We start from the raw sequence: 14,812 nt of genomic DNA, 5'->3' as shown, positions 1-14,812 counted from the left end.
GGCTGCTAAAAGCAAAAGGTTTGCTTTATTGCCCTCACGCCTAGAAGGTAAGAGAATACCCGTTGCTTTCTGATAAGGATCCAGAATGGGACTCTCGCAATGCAACAGGGATTAGTCCAGCAATGACACATGGGAGTAAGGAAAGTCTTCAAACTGGAGCAGCTTGGAGCTTACACAGGGCTGATGGCTGAAGTGAGGGGAATGGGAGTACAGGAATGTGCAGCTGGGGAAGGTAGGTGGTGGAAGGCAGGGTTAAAGTGAACCTGTTGCTTTTCCTTTGCAAAGATTCACTTTAAGCCGTTAACGAATCAACTTCGGCTTCACACGTGTGGTGCAAATTGAAGCGCTGTTTCACAGCTAATTGAAAATGTAGTTCAGCATTTCAGGTCAGTTTTGATCAGATCAGGATTTTATCCCATCCACAACTGAATGACGTGCAATTCAGAAACATTCCTATAGAAGGCAATGGGCCCGATTTCACACCCGAGCCGGACCACACCGCTCAGAAAACTGACACGACTCTTTTTCAATTCGCAGCGAATCTTCACTCTGACTGCACTGGACATATGCGAACAGGCACAATAGAAAGCAATGTTCTTTCACATGTAATGCGAATTGGATGCGGTTCAAAATGCAGCCGCACTCACAGCTCTGGATTAAAGTATTGACTTGCAGAGTCGTTACAAAATTCCGATGCTCTCAAATCTGACACTTCCAACACCAACATGTAGGTTTTAGTTAAAGCGGAACTACACTACATCTGAGCACCACAGACGTAGTGTAAACTCTCCCATCCATCGATGTGCTTTATTTTGCATGCACTTTGAAAAACACCACCCTAGCATTTCTGGCTGCGGGCATCTTCAGTCATTTATGTAACATTTACTTCCTTGAATCCATCTGCTCTTAGCTCAGGCATGCTTAGCTGAGAAAACCCCTCCCCTCCTGAAGACTCATGGGATGTATGATATAATTTAGAAACCAGAAAGTAAGGCTACTTTCACACTGGGGCCGCCTAAGCGTTAGTTTTGGTTCAGTTATCCTGACTGGGCGTCATGATGTCCAGCTGGATAAGCCGGGGGCGCGCAGCCATCAGTGGTGTGGCGTGTCAGTCTGACACACCGCATCACCGATCTCGGTAAAGAGCCTCCGACGAAGGCTCTTTACCACGTGATCAGCTGTGTTGTCATACACCAGTGAGGAAAAGCCGATAAATGGCTCTTCCTGTTTACATCGTGATTGGACGCAAGTAGAGGAGAGACGATCGGCGGCTCTCGTGACAGGGGGGGGGGGGGGGGGGGGGGGAGTGTCTGTGCTGATTGTTTATCAGCGCGGATACCCGCCCAGGGATGGCCACCACATAGGAAATCCAGGTATGCCACCCTAGCTGCCAATCAGTGCTCATTAAAAATGCCAGTACCACCAGTGATGTCAATCAGTGCCAGCCATCAGTGCCACCCAATGCCCTTCAGTAAAGGAGAAATAACATTTTGTAAAAAAGTAGGTTAACAAATAATAAAGAACCTAAAAAAAATAAAAAATAAATAAATAAATTGAGATGATCAAATACCACCAAAAGAAAGCTCTATTTGTTTGGGTACTGTGTAGCAAGACCGCGCAATTGTCATTTAAAAAGTGACAGCGCTGAAAGCTGAAAATTGGCTTGGGCAGGAATGGGGGTAAGTGTTTGGTGTAAAAGTTATTAAGCGGCCCTTTTTGCCCACTAGCGGGGCACTTTTATCCCCTGCTAGTGGCCGAAGAAGGGGTTAAAACGCCAATTTTGCAGCGCTTCCGAAGTGCTTTGGAAGCACTGCCCGTTCATTTCAATGGGCAGGGCATTTTGGGAGCGCTGTATTCACTGCTCCAATGACGCTGATTTCAAGACTTTTCCCAACGCCCCGCAAGCACACCGCCCGGGTGTAAAAACACTCGGGCAGCATGGGAGGCAGTTTTCAGGTGCCATTTCTAGCACTAAAATGCCTGAAAACTGCCTGTGTGAGAGGGGTCTAACTGATAGAATGTAAAGAAAAATGTAAAGAAGAAAAAAAGAAAAGTTTAAAAACAAGTGAATATGATATATTTTCCTATTCATTTACAAATGATAACATCATAAGGATTAAAAATAGTCAATGTTGATTGAGAGAGTAAAGCCCTGTACACACTGTGACGGTATCGGTATGATATCCCCGTCAACGTTCCCTTCTTCCCATAACGAAAATCACCCCAATATTCCACGAGGAGGGATATCCCTGGAATCGCCCAGAAAGCCACACATGAGACAAGCTTACTGCTAGAACAAGACACTTTATTGACACAAAAACTCAGCTTATATGTGGTTACAGCCTGTTAGGAACGCCCCCCTCACACAGTGGGGTTTCCCATACAGATTATAGGAGACAAGTCGGAGCGGACCCTGCAGACACGTTTCTTTAGATAAAGACATCAGTGGAGTTAAATACTAGTTGTAACAGCCTGACCACAATGAAGCAATCAGAATAATTAACATGAGCCACTTATCTAATCATTGTAAACAGTAAGGCCGGTCTCCTTCCCACACACAATAAATCAATTACCATTTGAACTAGGGAGCTGGCTGAGGAAGGGTCATTAACATGTCAATAGCTTGTAACACATGAATCCATCTAACCCACAATTTAACCAAGCAGGGAGATTTACACTGACATATCCTTCACAATGGCCCCCCTTTTTCTCCCTGCTCCGGCAAACCCGGTTGGACCTTCCCTGGTCCAGTAGGGTTGACGGGTTCAGAGCTTTTAGTCCGAGGTTAACTCCGTTTGGCGTGACTGACCTCCATTGGTAACTGCTTCCGACTCAGGTATGCCACCGGGTCGTCAGATCACACGCCGGTCAGTCCCCAAGTCTTTGTGCGATCTGCAAAGTCACCAGAAGTCAGTGTGAAGACAGCGAATGGGTCTGTGCGCCACCGTCTAGGTGTCCCGCTATGGGAGGGGGCAGGTTATGGCTCTGAAGTGACAATCACAGGAGATTCATAAAAAGAAAAAGTTATATTTGTTTAAATGCTGTAGCACTGGTGCTCAGAGTCCGGGGGGGGGGGGGGGGGGGACTCAGAGCCCCATAAGGTCAGCCACCCCCTGCTCCCTCCTCTGATCTCCTCTTGGAGCTTCTCCAGCTCCATCTCCAGTTCATGGAGCCTGGGGGGGTCAGCCTGCTGTGACCTCAGGTGGTTGTTCTCCTCCTCCATGCGGCTTATGCACTCCTCCAGCTCTATGTACTCACGGATCAGCTCCTGCTTGCTCATGTCCTGCAGGCTCTCCACGTGGTCCTTCATCATCAGGAACTGGGTGGTGGTGTAAGGGGCCACCGGTGGGCCCTTGGCGAACATCTCGGCCCGCATCTGGGACGCCCGCTGCGATTCCATCTCCTCCAGTCGCTTCTTCTCCTCCCAGGTCCGCTGGTTAAATGACTTCCAGGACCTCTTCTTCTTGGAGGGTAGCTGGCGGTGCCTCTTTCTGCCCAGCTCCCTCCAAGGCCCCTCCGGCTCATGGCTGTCGCCCATGACCAGCTGACAATGGTGTTCCCTGTTGTCCGTAATAACAGATTGTACCATGAGGGCTTCGTAAGGGGTGCCCAATGGTTCTTCCTGACCCAGCTCCTGGGGATCCCAAGCTGAGTTTACACAATGGGCTGCTGCTGGTGGGCGGTACCCAGGTTGAGACCAATTTGACCTGGTGTTGTCATTCATGGGGCAATTCTGCTTGAAGTGACCCAACTGTTTGCACCGGAAGCAGCGTTGTTCGTTGTCCTCCTGGCGTGGGTAGCGAGGGCTATATGTCATCGGTCTGTTAGGCGGTTGGTATCTAGCGGCTGGTGGGTGTGAGGGCGCCGTTGGTTGTGGGGGTTGTACCCGTGGTGTGACCTGGTTTGTCTTGCGAGTATCCGCATATTCATCCGCCAACTTCGCGGCCTCTGGTAGAGTCATGGGCCTGCGATCTCTCACCCAATCCTTGATGTCCGTCTGGATGTGATTGTAAAATTGCTCCAGGAGCATTAGTTGCAAAATGTCCTCTGCGGTGGTGGCCTGGCTGCTGTTAACCCAGTTAGAGGCCGACAGGGACAGCTGGCATGCCCATTCCGCGTAAGAGTCTTTCGTGGTTTTGCGTGAGTCCCTGAACTTCTGTCGGTGGGACTCTGGGGTTACTGCATAACGAGCCAGGAGCGCTTCTTTAACCCTGGCGTAGCTATGGATATCCTGATCTGGCACGGTCCGGAAAGCATCAGAAGCTTTGCCTGACAGTTTGCCTGACAATATTGAAACCCACTCTCCTCTAGCTATTCGGTGCAGGTTACATTGTCGCTCAAAATCCGTCAGGTAGTTATCAATCTCACAGTCCTTTTCATCAAAAGCTTTAAAAGCGCTAAACGGAATCTTCCTTGCGTCTGCTGTGCTGTACTCACTGTCCGTAGAAGGTGCGGCTGCTTGTTGGACTGCTGCCAGTTTTAACTGTAGCTCTGCGTCCCTTATTTGTTTATCCTTCTGTAGTTCTGCGTCCCTTATTTGTTTAGCCTTCTGTAGCTCTGCGTTTACTAACATGTCCATCACTTTCAGCACCACATCCGGCGTTGGGTTCGGGCCGAACCAAGCTAGCTTCTCTCTCATTAGCTTGTTGGCTGGCGATTCCTCCTCCTGAATCACTGGTGTCTCCATCTCTTGTACTGCTGGCGTTGCTGCAATCACGTCCTCCTGGTCTAGCTCCATTGATTCTGCTATGATGACCCGCTTGGTTTTGTTGCTAGCAATCCTTCCACGAACTTCCAGTAGTTCTTCCAGTGTCTGCTTGGAATCCGGGTGTAAAGGGGAATAGAAGGGAAGATCCCGCTGCTACCAACCAATTGTGACGGTATCGGTATGATATCCCCGTCAACGTTCCCTTCTTCCCATAACGAAAATCACCCCAATATTCCACGAGGAGGGATATCCCTGGAATCGCCCAGAAAGCCACACATGAGACAAGCTTACTGCTAGAACAAGACACTTTATTGACACAAAAACTCAGCTTATATGTGGTTACAGCCTGTTAGGAACGCCCCCCTCACACAGTGGGGTTTCCCATACAGATTATAGGAGACAAGTCGGAGCCGACCCTGCAGACACGTTTCTTTAGATAAAGACATCAGTGGAGTTAAATACTAGTTGTAACAGCCTGACCACAATGAAGCAATCAGAATAATTAACATGAGCCACTTATCTAATCATTGTAAACAGTAAGGCCGGTCTCCTTCCCACACACAATAAATCAATTACCATTTGAACTAGGGAGCTGGCTGAGGAAGGGTCATTAACATGTCAATAGCTTGTAACACATGAATCCATCTAACCCACAATTTAACCAAGCAGGGAGATTTACACTGACATATCCTTCACACACACGATCGGATATCTGATGGAATCTAATCCGATGGATATCCGATGAAGCTGACTTTCATCAGTCTTGCCTACACACCAGTCAATCAGTCAAAAAAAGTTCAATGCTTCCGAGCATGCATCGACTTGATTCTGAGCATGAGCGGATTTTTGACCGATGGAATTCCACAAATACGTTCGTTTTTTCTATCGTTTTTTTATCCATAGGAAAAATGTAAAACATGTTCTATTTTTTTAACCGATGGAAAACAAACCAATGGGGCCCACACACGATCTGTTTGACTGATGTTTTCATCGGACCAACCGATCGTGTGTACAGGGCTTTAGGCTCCTTTCAGATGGAGCAGATCCGTCCAAGTGGAAATCTCTCCACTGAATGGGCAGATGACATGTCCGTGTCCGCTCTGCTTTGCGGACACAGCCCGCTCTCCTCTATGGGCCATCCGATGAAAAACGCATTGCATGTCTGTTTCTATCCGATCCACTGCTATTTTTAGCAGATTTTACCGGATCGATGACCGGCGGGTGTTAGTGGACACATGTTCGCTGACATCTGCTGCCCCATAGAGCAGGGTTTGACAAATTTGCTTGGAATCTAGGAGCCAGCTAAAGAAGTTAGGAGCCAGAAAACGCGCCCCGTCCCGACGAGCTTGCGCGCAGAAGCGAACACATACGTGAGCAGCGCCTGCATATATAAACGGTGTTCAAAAAATAAACCACACATGTGAGGTATCGCCGCGATTGGTAGAGCGAGAGCAATAATTATAGACCTAGACCTCCTCTGTAACTCAAAACATGCAACCTGTAGACATTTTTTAAATGTCGCCTATGGAGATTTTAAAGGGTAAAAGTTTGTCGCCATTCCACGAGCGGACGTAATTTTGAAGCGTGACATGTTGGGTATGAATTTACTCGGCGTAACATTATCTTTCATAATATAAAAAAAAAAAATGGGTATAACTTTACTGTTGTCTTATTTTTTAATTAAAAAAAGTGTATTTTTTCCCCAAAAAAGTGCGCTTGTAAGACTGCTGCGCAAATACGGCGTGACAGAAAGTATTGCAACGATCGCCATTTTATTCTCTAGGGTGCTAGGATAAAAAATATATATAATGTTTGGGGGTTCTAATTAGAGGAAAGAAGATGGCAGTGAAAATTGTGAAAAATTACATTAGAATTGCTGTTTAACTTGTAATGCCTAACTTGTAATACCAACGGCCACCACCAGATGGCGCCAGCTTACACATCTGGTGGTAATAACGTGTAATACCAACGGCTCACCACCAGATGGCGCCAGCTCACAAATTTTTTTTTTCTTCTTTTTTTGCCCCCCCTTCCAAGCCAAGTAGCCAGGACCCCATTTCTAGTCGCCATGGCGACCTGTAGTTGTCGAGCCCTGCAATAGAGAATTTATTCCATCAGCAGTTTCAATGGCACTTCTTCCCCTAAAATATGCGGACCATGATGAATATACAGCACAAGAAACGCAACATTTGACTTTCTTTTAAAAGTCAATAACCAAGCCCTCCTCTCCAGCTCTGACCACTCCCCCAGGCTACTGACGCAAGGAACTGCAAATCTGTCTGATGTGCAGGGTGTGGTTCATGTGTGAAAGGTGCCGCCATCACCTAACAAGGCAATGAATGTGCCTCCAGAGAAATACTTGAGCAGAGTTTCTGTTCCTTAATGCCCCGGGAGTAGATAAACTGAAAACGACTTGTTTAGCAATAGTTTCTGCAAACATGAGCAAAGTAAAACAGCCAAATTCCAGCCAAATCTAATTTTAAGCCCAGGTTCACACTGGGTACGATTTGGTACGATTTGAGATGCGATTTCACATGTTAAATCGCATCTCAAATCGGCGGCATTTGCACCGTCCTAAATCGGTGCGACGCCGCTGCACCGATTTCAAAAAGTAGTTCCTGTACTACTTTTTGCGATTTCAGGACGCGATTTACATTGAACCCTGCACAGATGTCTCTTAAATCGCGGCAGAAATCGTGGCAAAAACGCAGCCGCGAAATCGCGGTAAAAATCGCGATTTTACCGCGATTTTGAATTCGCAGCAGTGTGAACCTAGCCTAAAGGTCAGAAAAGAGGGGGAAATGATTTTATTGCTTTCTGTGTCCCCAGTGGAAAGTAAAGTTCTCACTTCCTTTCTCAATCACAGGGTGTCACAAACCCAGGAAGTGATAAGATCTCTTAAATGGGGTCACAGATAACAAATGTACACTGAGGGCCATGTGAGACAGGCAATTTATTAGCAAGGATCATCTTTTTTTTTTTTTAAACTCTACACCTTGGAGTTATGTTTTGCAGACAAAAACGCTGCGATTCTGCCCGCGATTCGGAAACATCGCAAATCGCAGGACATGTTCCCCACCATTTTGAATGTCACCAAATCACGGCTCGGTTTTGCTGCGATTGTCACCTGACAAATCACAGTAAAAAGAACAAACAGAATCGCGGGACGCCAATGCCCAAAAAAGTACAAGAACGTCTTTTGAGTGTCTGGCGTCCCACGATTCTGTTTGCGTTTTTTTATCATTGGACGACAAAATTGCACCACGATTTGGTGACATTCATAATAGCGGGAAACGCACAACGGAACGCCAAGGTGTGAATGCAGACTAATACTGAATGTCTCTTATATGGTCCCTTTTGGTCTGTTGCATTTGCCATTGTTATATATATTTGAGACCTGAGGCCGGAATCACAGTAGTGCGGTGCGAATTTCAGCTCTCTTATCTCTGCAGAGAGATAAGAGAAGTGTTCAGCAGATTAGCAACGTTTTAGATGCGAATTTGGAGACCTGGGAGAAGTTCCGGGTGAGAGGAGAGTGGGGGAGAAGTGTATTGAGCTGAATGAGAGAAATTCCTGAAGAGAACTGAACACATCTGCGAATTAGATGCGTACCCATAGAAGATAATGGGACTGAATTCGCACCTGAGCCGCACCGCAAGACATAAAAACCGCACACGGTTTGGAGGCAATGCGCAGTGCAAATGCATCGCACATATGTGAACCAGCCTCATTGAAAACAATGTATTTTGAAATGTCCTGCGAATTGGATGCGGTTTAAGCCGCACTCAATTCGCATAGGTGTGAACCTGGCCTTAAAGTATAACTAAATACAAACCTTTTTTTAGTTTTGAATAGAGAGAAGAAGGATTATAACATCTGTCAGTTTTTATTACAGTCGGTGTCCCATTGAAAGTGAAAGTGAAACTAAAGCCTTGTACACACGCTCGGATTATCCAACGGGAATTGTGTGATGGCAGGCTGTGGTTGAAAAATCTGACCGTTTGTACGCTTCATCGGACAACTGTTATCGGATTTTCCGCGGACAAATGTTGGATAACACGCTTTAAAATTGTTTGCCAACAAATGTGTGTTGTCGGATTATCCGATCGTGTTCTACACAAGTCCTTGGGACAAAACTTCAAAGTACAAACACGCATTCTCAGAAGCAATGCACACCATAACACAACATTAGCAGAAGTTTCCCAAAGGGTGGCGCTAAAGAGCTGAAAAAGCACATCGTTTCCTACGCTTTGTCCGCAGAAAATCCGAATCGTCTGTAGGGGGCTTAAGATTCGGTTCACACTTGTGTGATGTGGGAACCCTACGAATCCACTGCGAGTTCTCACATCGCACCCGACTCGCACAGCAATTCACACTGCCATATGCGAACTACTGGGAGTGTCAATATAATGTTAATGACACCCCCATTTCAGCTCGCATATCACAGATCGGACATGAGTCGGATCGCATTAGTGTGAACACCCATGCGAGCCGATTCTGGTGCGGACCAAAATAAAAGGGTCCTGTGCGAGTTTGGTCTGAATGCGATATCAGCCATACTATCTGTATGGCTGAAATCGCATCGCCTAGACATCACATGCGATTTGCACTGCAGTGCGGTGTTAATTTCCAACGATCTCACACCGATCTGTGAACCGGCCCTAAACCCCACATTTTGGATTGTCACCAGAGCAATAACTATAGGGGGAAATCTTCCAATGGGACTCCAGTTCACTAGTGACAACCAGGGATTCTCTCAGTTTGTTGGAATTTCCTCACACTTGTAGCTTGCATATGGAAGAAGAAGTGAAGGGAAGTTTACTCAATTTGGACACAGATGGCAAAGAAAAAACCTGACAGGCATTAAACACCCCCTCCCATCCCTCCTTAGCATTCCTTCATGCTATGAATCGCATATGAATTGCACCACATTCCTGTGCGATTCAGTGCAGTGTGATTTGAGCCCATTCATGTTGATTGAACAGGTTCAAATTGCACCAAAGACACGTATGCACTTTTTTTTGGGAGCCGCACTGCAATTGGGTCGCATGGCCATTTTGTACCATGGGATCGTGTGCAGGCATTACCTTTACACCCACAGCAAATAACAAGGGCAGTTCAAATGAAATGCGGTGCGGGGGAAACCTATGGATCGCAGAGTTTCCCCCATACCGCATTAGTGTAAACATAGGCCCATTTTATCCCCAAATTTTTTTTTTGTCTTTAGTGCTACTTAGGACCCCATTCACACTTAAAGGGTCACTAAAGGAAACATTTTCCTTTACCTTACTTCAGTGCTGGTTTCATGTCCTCATTGTTCGTTTTTGCTCTAATCCTTCTCCGTTCTGAACACTTCCTGGTTGTCTGTTTCCTGATGAAAAAAGTCATGGGAGCTTTCTCTCTGTGGTGACTAATCAAGGAGGTGTGATTACTGTGTGTCTAAAACCCCTCAGCACCAATCAGTTTCGTTTTACAAACCATCACTGCCCTGTATTGGCTCTTAGTCTCTGTATATCACAGAAGCAGGAATCAGCATGCATAAACGAAACTGAAACTGTAGGTACATTATATGATTGATTTTTATCTATTTTTAATAGGAATCAGTTAACTATTATGTCTCTATAGTCATTTCAGCAACACATTCATTTTCCTTTACAACTCCTTTAAGGGGAGACAGTGTGAGGGTGCTAAAAACCTGCTTAAACCTGTCGGGGGGGGGGGGGGGGAATCTGTGCGGATAATCAGCACATTGATTATCAGAACAGCCCCCATCAAATGGTGACCATTAGTGCCCAACACCTGCCAGCCTGTCCCCATAACAAATGGATGTTAGTGCCCACAACAGTGCCAGTGCCCCATCAGTAATGCCTGTCAGTGCCCCAAAGTGTCAATCAGTGCCACTCAGTAGCTCCTCATCAGTGATGCCTATCCAGTGCCACCTATCAGTGCCGTCTATCAGTGCCCATCATTTTTTTTTCTTTAATTGTCAGTCTATTTCCATTTATCGAGTAAAAAATTAAAAACCGCAGAGGTGATCGAAAGCCACCAAAAGACAGCTCTATTTGTGGGAAGAAAATGGTTTAAGAAAATTGTTTGGGTACAGTTTCGCATGACCGCGCAATTGTCATTCAAAGCGCGACATCGCTGAAAGCGAAGAATTGTCCTGGGCAGGAGGGGGGTGCTCAGTATTGAAGTGGTTAAGGATTACCTTGGGGCTTTACAGACTAGAATGCTGCAATCACAGAGCAGTAAATGGCATCACCTGTGATGTATTTCAGTTATCCTGCAAACCTGGCCTGTTAGTGGGCCTTGAGCACAGGAGTGGAGAATGACTGGTTTACAGTGTAACTGGATTCTAGATGTTCTAAAAAAAATGCAGCTAAGCTGACCACACCTAAACACAGCAAACGCTCAGCGTGAAGGGCACTATTTTCGCACAATTAGTGCCATCCTCAGTTTCGACTTGCTTTGAAACATCGAGAAAAAACAGACGACCGTTCGCCCGATTTTCATGTAGTGTGTACACAGTTTATCAGTGTGGTTCTGTCAGCTCACAAAAGTCGCTGACTTTTGTAGTGGGGCTGAAAACCGTCACCTGAACAATGGTTGCAGCCAATCAGCTGCACGCACTGTGGGCCAGATTCTCGTACAGCTGCGTATCTATAGGCAGGCGTAACGTATCCGATTTACGTTATGCCTCTGCAACTTAGACGGGCAAGAGCAGTATTCTCAAAGCACTTGCTCTGTAAGTTGCGGCGGCGTAGCGTAAATCGGCCAGCGTAAGCCCGCCTAATTCAAATGTGGAACAGGGGGGGCGTTTTTCACGAACGGCGCATGCGCCGTCCGTGGACATATCCCAGTGTTCATTGCTCCAAATACGCCGCAAGGACGTATTGGTTTTGACGTAAATTACGTCCAGCCCCATTCACGGACGACTTGCGCAAACAACGTAAAATATTAAAAATTTGACGCGGGAACGACGTCCATACTTAACATTGGTACGCCGCATGTATGCCACCATATAGCAGGGGTAACTTTACGCTGGGAAAAGCCTAACGTAAACGGCGTATCTGTACTGCGTCAGCCGGGCGTACGTTCGTGAATTTGCGTATCTAGCTGATTTACATATTTCTAGGCGTAAATCAGCGTACACGCCCCTAGCGGCCAGCGTAAATATGCAGTTACGATCCGACGGCGTAAGAGACTTACGCCGGTCGGATCTAATAGAAATCTATGCGGAACTGATTCTAAGAATCAGGCGCATAGATACGACAGCACAACTCAGAGATACGACGGCGTATCTCCAGATACGCCGTCGTATCTCCTTTGTGAATTTGGGCCTGTATTGGTATTCTGACAGCTGTCAGAGCACAACAGCCTGATTGGGTGGATTTCTCCATCCGCTCTGCTCCAATCAGATTTATCTTGTTCAGCCCTGGTTCATACTGGAGCGATTTGACATGTCAAATCGCATAAAAAAAACAAAACGGTGGCAATTGCACCACCTGAAATCGGCGAAATGCCGCATTTTCAGTGCTGCACCGATTCATAAATGTAGTTTCTGTATTACTTTTGGTGACTTTGGGGTGCGATCTCCATAGACATCTGTGCAGCAACCCGCACAAATCGCTCCCCCACCAAAGTCGGGACTGACATGCAGGAATTTAAATTGTGCGTGTTCAGCTGAACTCGCACAATTTCATTCCCGCGGTCAATGGGCGAAATCTATAGCTGTATGGTCAGTGTTAAGGATGAGCTCCGGCGTGTTCGCATAGAACACGTGCAGAGCCCGCCAGGAAGTCGGCACCCGCGCTGCGCTAATCACAGCCAGGGAGACATTGGCCGATGCTCGGCTGCAGAGATCGGGAAATGTCTGCCTGGCTGTGATTAGCGCAGCGCGGGTGCCGACTTCCTGGCGGGCTCTGCACGTGTTCTATGCGAACACGCCGGAGCTCATCCTTTGTCAGTGTGGCTTTGCCAGCTCACAAAAGTCGCTAACTTTAGTGGGGCTAAAAACTGTACCCTAAACAATGGTTGCAGCCAATCAGCTGCATGCACTGTATTGATATTCTGACAGAGCCTGATTGGAATAGAGTGGATGGAGGAATCCACCCAATCAGATTTCTCTTCCCCCCGAAATCTATAAATGTATAGTCAGTGCTCACAAAAGTCGCTGACTTTTGTAGCGGAGCTGAGAGCTGTCACCTGAACAATGGTTGCAGCCAATCAGCTGCATGCACTGTATTGGTATTCTGACAGCTGTCAGAGAACAGCAGCCTGATTGGATGGAGAAATGCACCCAATCAGATTTGTTTTGTTCATCCTGAAATCTATAGCTGTATTGGCAGATTGTACTCTCAGCCTTGCAGGCAATGGGGGAGGCAGGAAATGATGTGAAGGGCTTAGTGCAGCTCTAATCAGATCCTTGTGTAAGGGGCCATAAGAGAAGAAGAACTTCCCCTCGCCCTGGTGATCAGAACAGACTTGGCACAGATCAGATCTGACAACTTCTCTAGAAATAAATGCCCTCCTCCACCCTCATCAGCCAGACCCGATGTGTGCCCCTCCTCCCCACAAAGTTTGTGAACACCCCAGCAAAGAAGACAACTAATAGGCTGACATGGTGAGAGCTCACCTATCATCTCCCCATCCTCTGACACCTCGTCCAGCTCCAGCGCGGTCTGATCGTTGACAAAAGCCATCGTTGTGGGGAGTCGGTAAGGTTGTTGCGATCAGGCAGGATGTGATCGCTCCGCTGCAATGCACGATGACAAGTGGCAGACAGCAGGGTGTTGTCTCTGTATGGGAGGGCTCCGGGCTACAAGTCTGGGAGGACGAAGATCGGGGCCACTCTGTGTCCGCACATTGTATGGAGATCGGTGTGTGCACAGGGCTGGAGGAGAAGGAGGAGGAGGAGTTCACATTCCTCATAGACCACAACATGATCAGTCCTGTATTAGAAGAACCCTGCGAGGAGCTGGAGGGGGAGCTCAGCACAGGAAGTGCACCACACATCTGCCAACTAACTCTGCTTATTCTAAAAGTAAAAAATCTTCTTCTTCTATGGCTCACATTGGGGCACCTAAAAGTCACACTCACCAAGCAAGGTCTCAGATCTGTCATAGGTTACTGCTCTGCTCATCTTCAGCTGGGGCTTGCAAAACCTCCTGTTGCACTTTCTCTTATTTAAAACAAATCAGTGCAGCTGGAAGAGTGAGACTCCCTGATAACAACCACAGCATGCAAAGCTCCCAGCTGCCCCTGATTTCCAGGGACTGATTTGGAACAAAGTCTGTCTGTCCCTCATTCAGTGGCTGCTGGTGCTCAAAATTTATGGGGGGGGGGGGGGGGGCAAACAAACGAAAAAGAAAACATAAAATGGAGCCTCACTGTGCCCATCAAACACAGCCACTGTGCCCATCAATTGTCACCACTGTGCCATGCCATCAATTGTCGCCACTGTTCCATGCCATCAAACGCAGCCACTGTGCCCATCAATTGTCACCACTGTGCCATGCCATCAAACGCAGCCACTGTGCCCATCAATTGTCACCACTGTGCCATGCCATCAATTGTCGCCACTGTTCCATGCCATCAAACGCAGCCACTGTGCCCATCAATTGTCACCACTGTGCCATGCCATCAAACGCAGCCACTGTGCCCATCAATTGTCACCACTGTGCCATGCCATCAATTGTCGCCACTGTTCCATGCCATCAAACGCAGCCACTGTGCCCATCAATTGTCACCACTGTGCCATGCCATCAAATGCAGCCACTGTGTCATGCCATCAAACGCAGCCACTGTGCCATCAATTGTCACCACTGTGCCCATCAATTGTGGCCACTGCCATCAATTGTCGCCACTGTGCCATGCCATCAATTGTTGACACTGTGCCATGCCATCAAAGGCAGCCACTGTGCCATGCCATCAAACGCAGCCACTGTGCCATCAATTGTCACCACTGTGCCCATCAATTGTGGCCACTGCCATCAATTGTCGCCACTGTGCCATGCCATCAATTGTTGACACTGTGCCATGCCATCAAAGGCAGCCACTGTGCCATGCCATCAAATGCTGCCACTGTGCCATGCCATCAATTGT

The 14,812-nt window shown here is 47.3% G+C and overlaps 1 protein-coding gene across 2 annotated transcripts in view; it reads right to left on the bottom strand.

The window, feature by feature from the left end:
* The window catches only part of ANO6 (anoctamin 6), a 154,883-nt gene extending 140,982 nt beyond the window's left edge, over positions 1-13,901 (bottom strand). The window contains exon 1 of one of the 2 annotated variants that reach the window (XM_040343896.1): positions 13,808-13,901. In XM_040343896.1, coding sequence (XP_040199830.1) covers positions 13,808-13,850 — 43 coding nt within the window. In that variant the 5' untranslated portion in view covers positions 13,851-13,901. Of the gene's footprint in view, positions 1-13,343; positions 13,640-13,807 lie in introns of those variants that run through there. The other variant, XM_040343894.1, reaches the window with a different exon arrangement.
* Positions 13,902-14,812: the final 911 nt, after the last annotated feature.

The sequence above is a fragment of the Rana temporaria genome, chromosome 3, assembly GCF_905171775.1.
Source record: "Rana temporaria chromosome 3, aRanTem1.1, whole genome shotgun sequence".
Taxonomy (NCBI): Eukaryota; Metazoa; Chordata; class Amphibia; order Anura; family Ranidae; genus Rana; species Rana temporaria.
The sequence above is the reverse complement of the archived record's forward strand: the minus strand, read 5'-3'. Positions and strand labels throughout refer to the sequence as shown.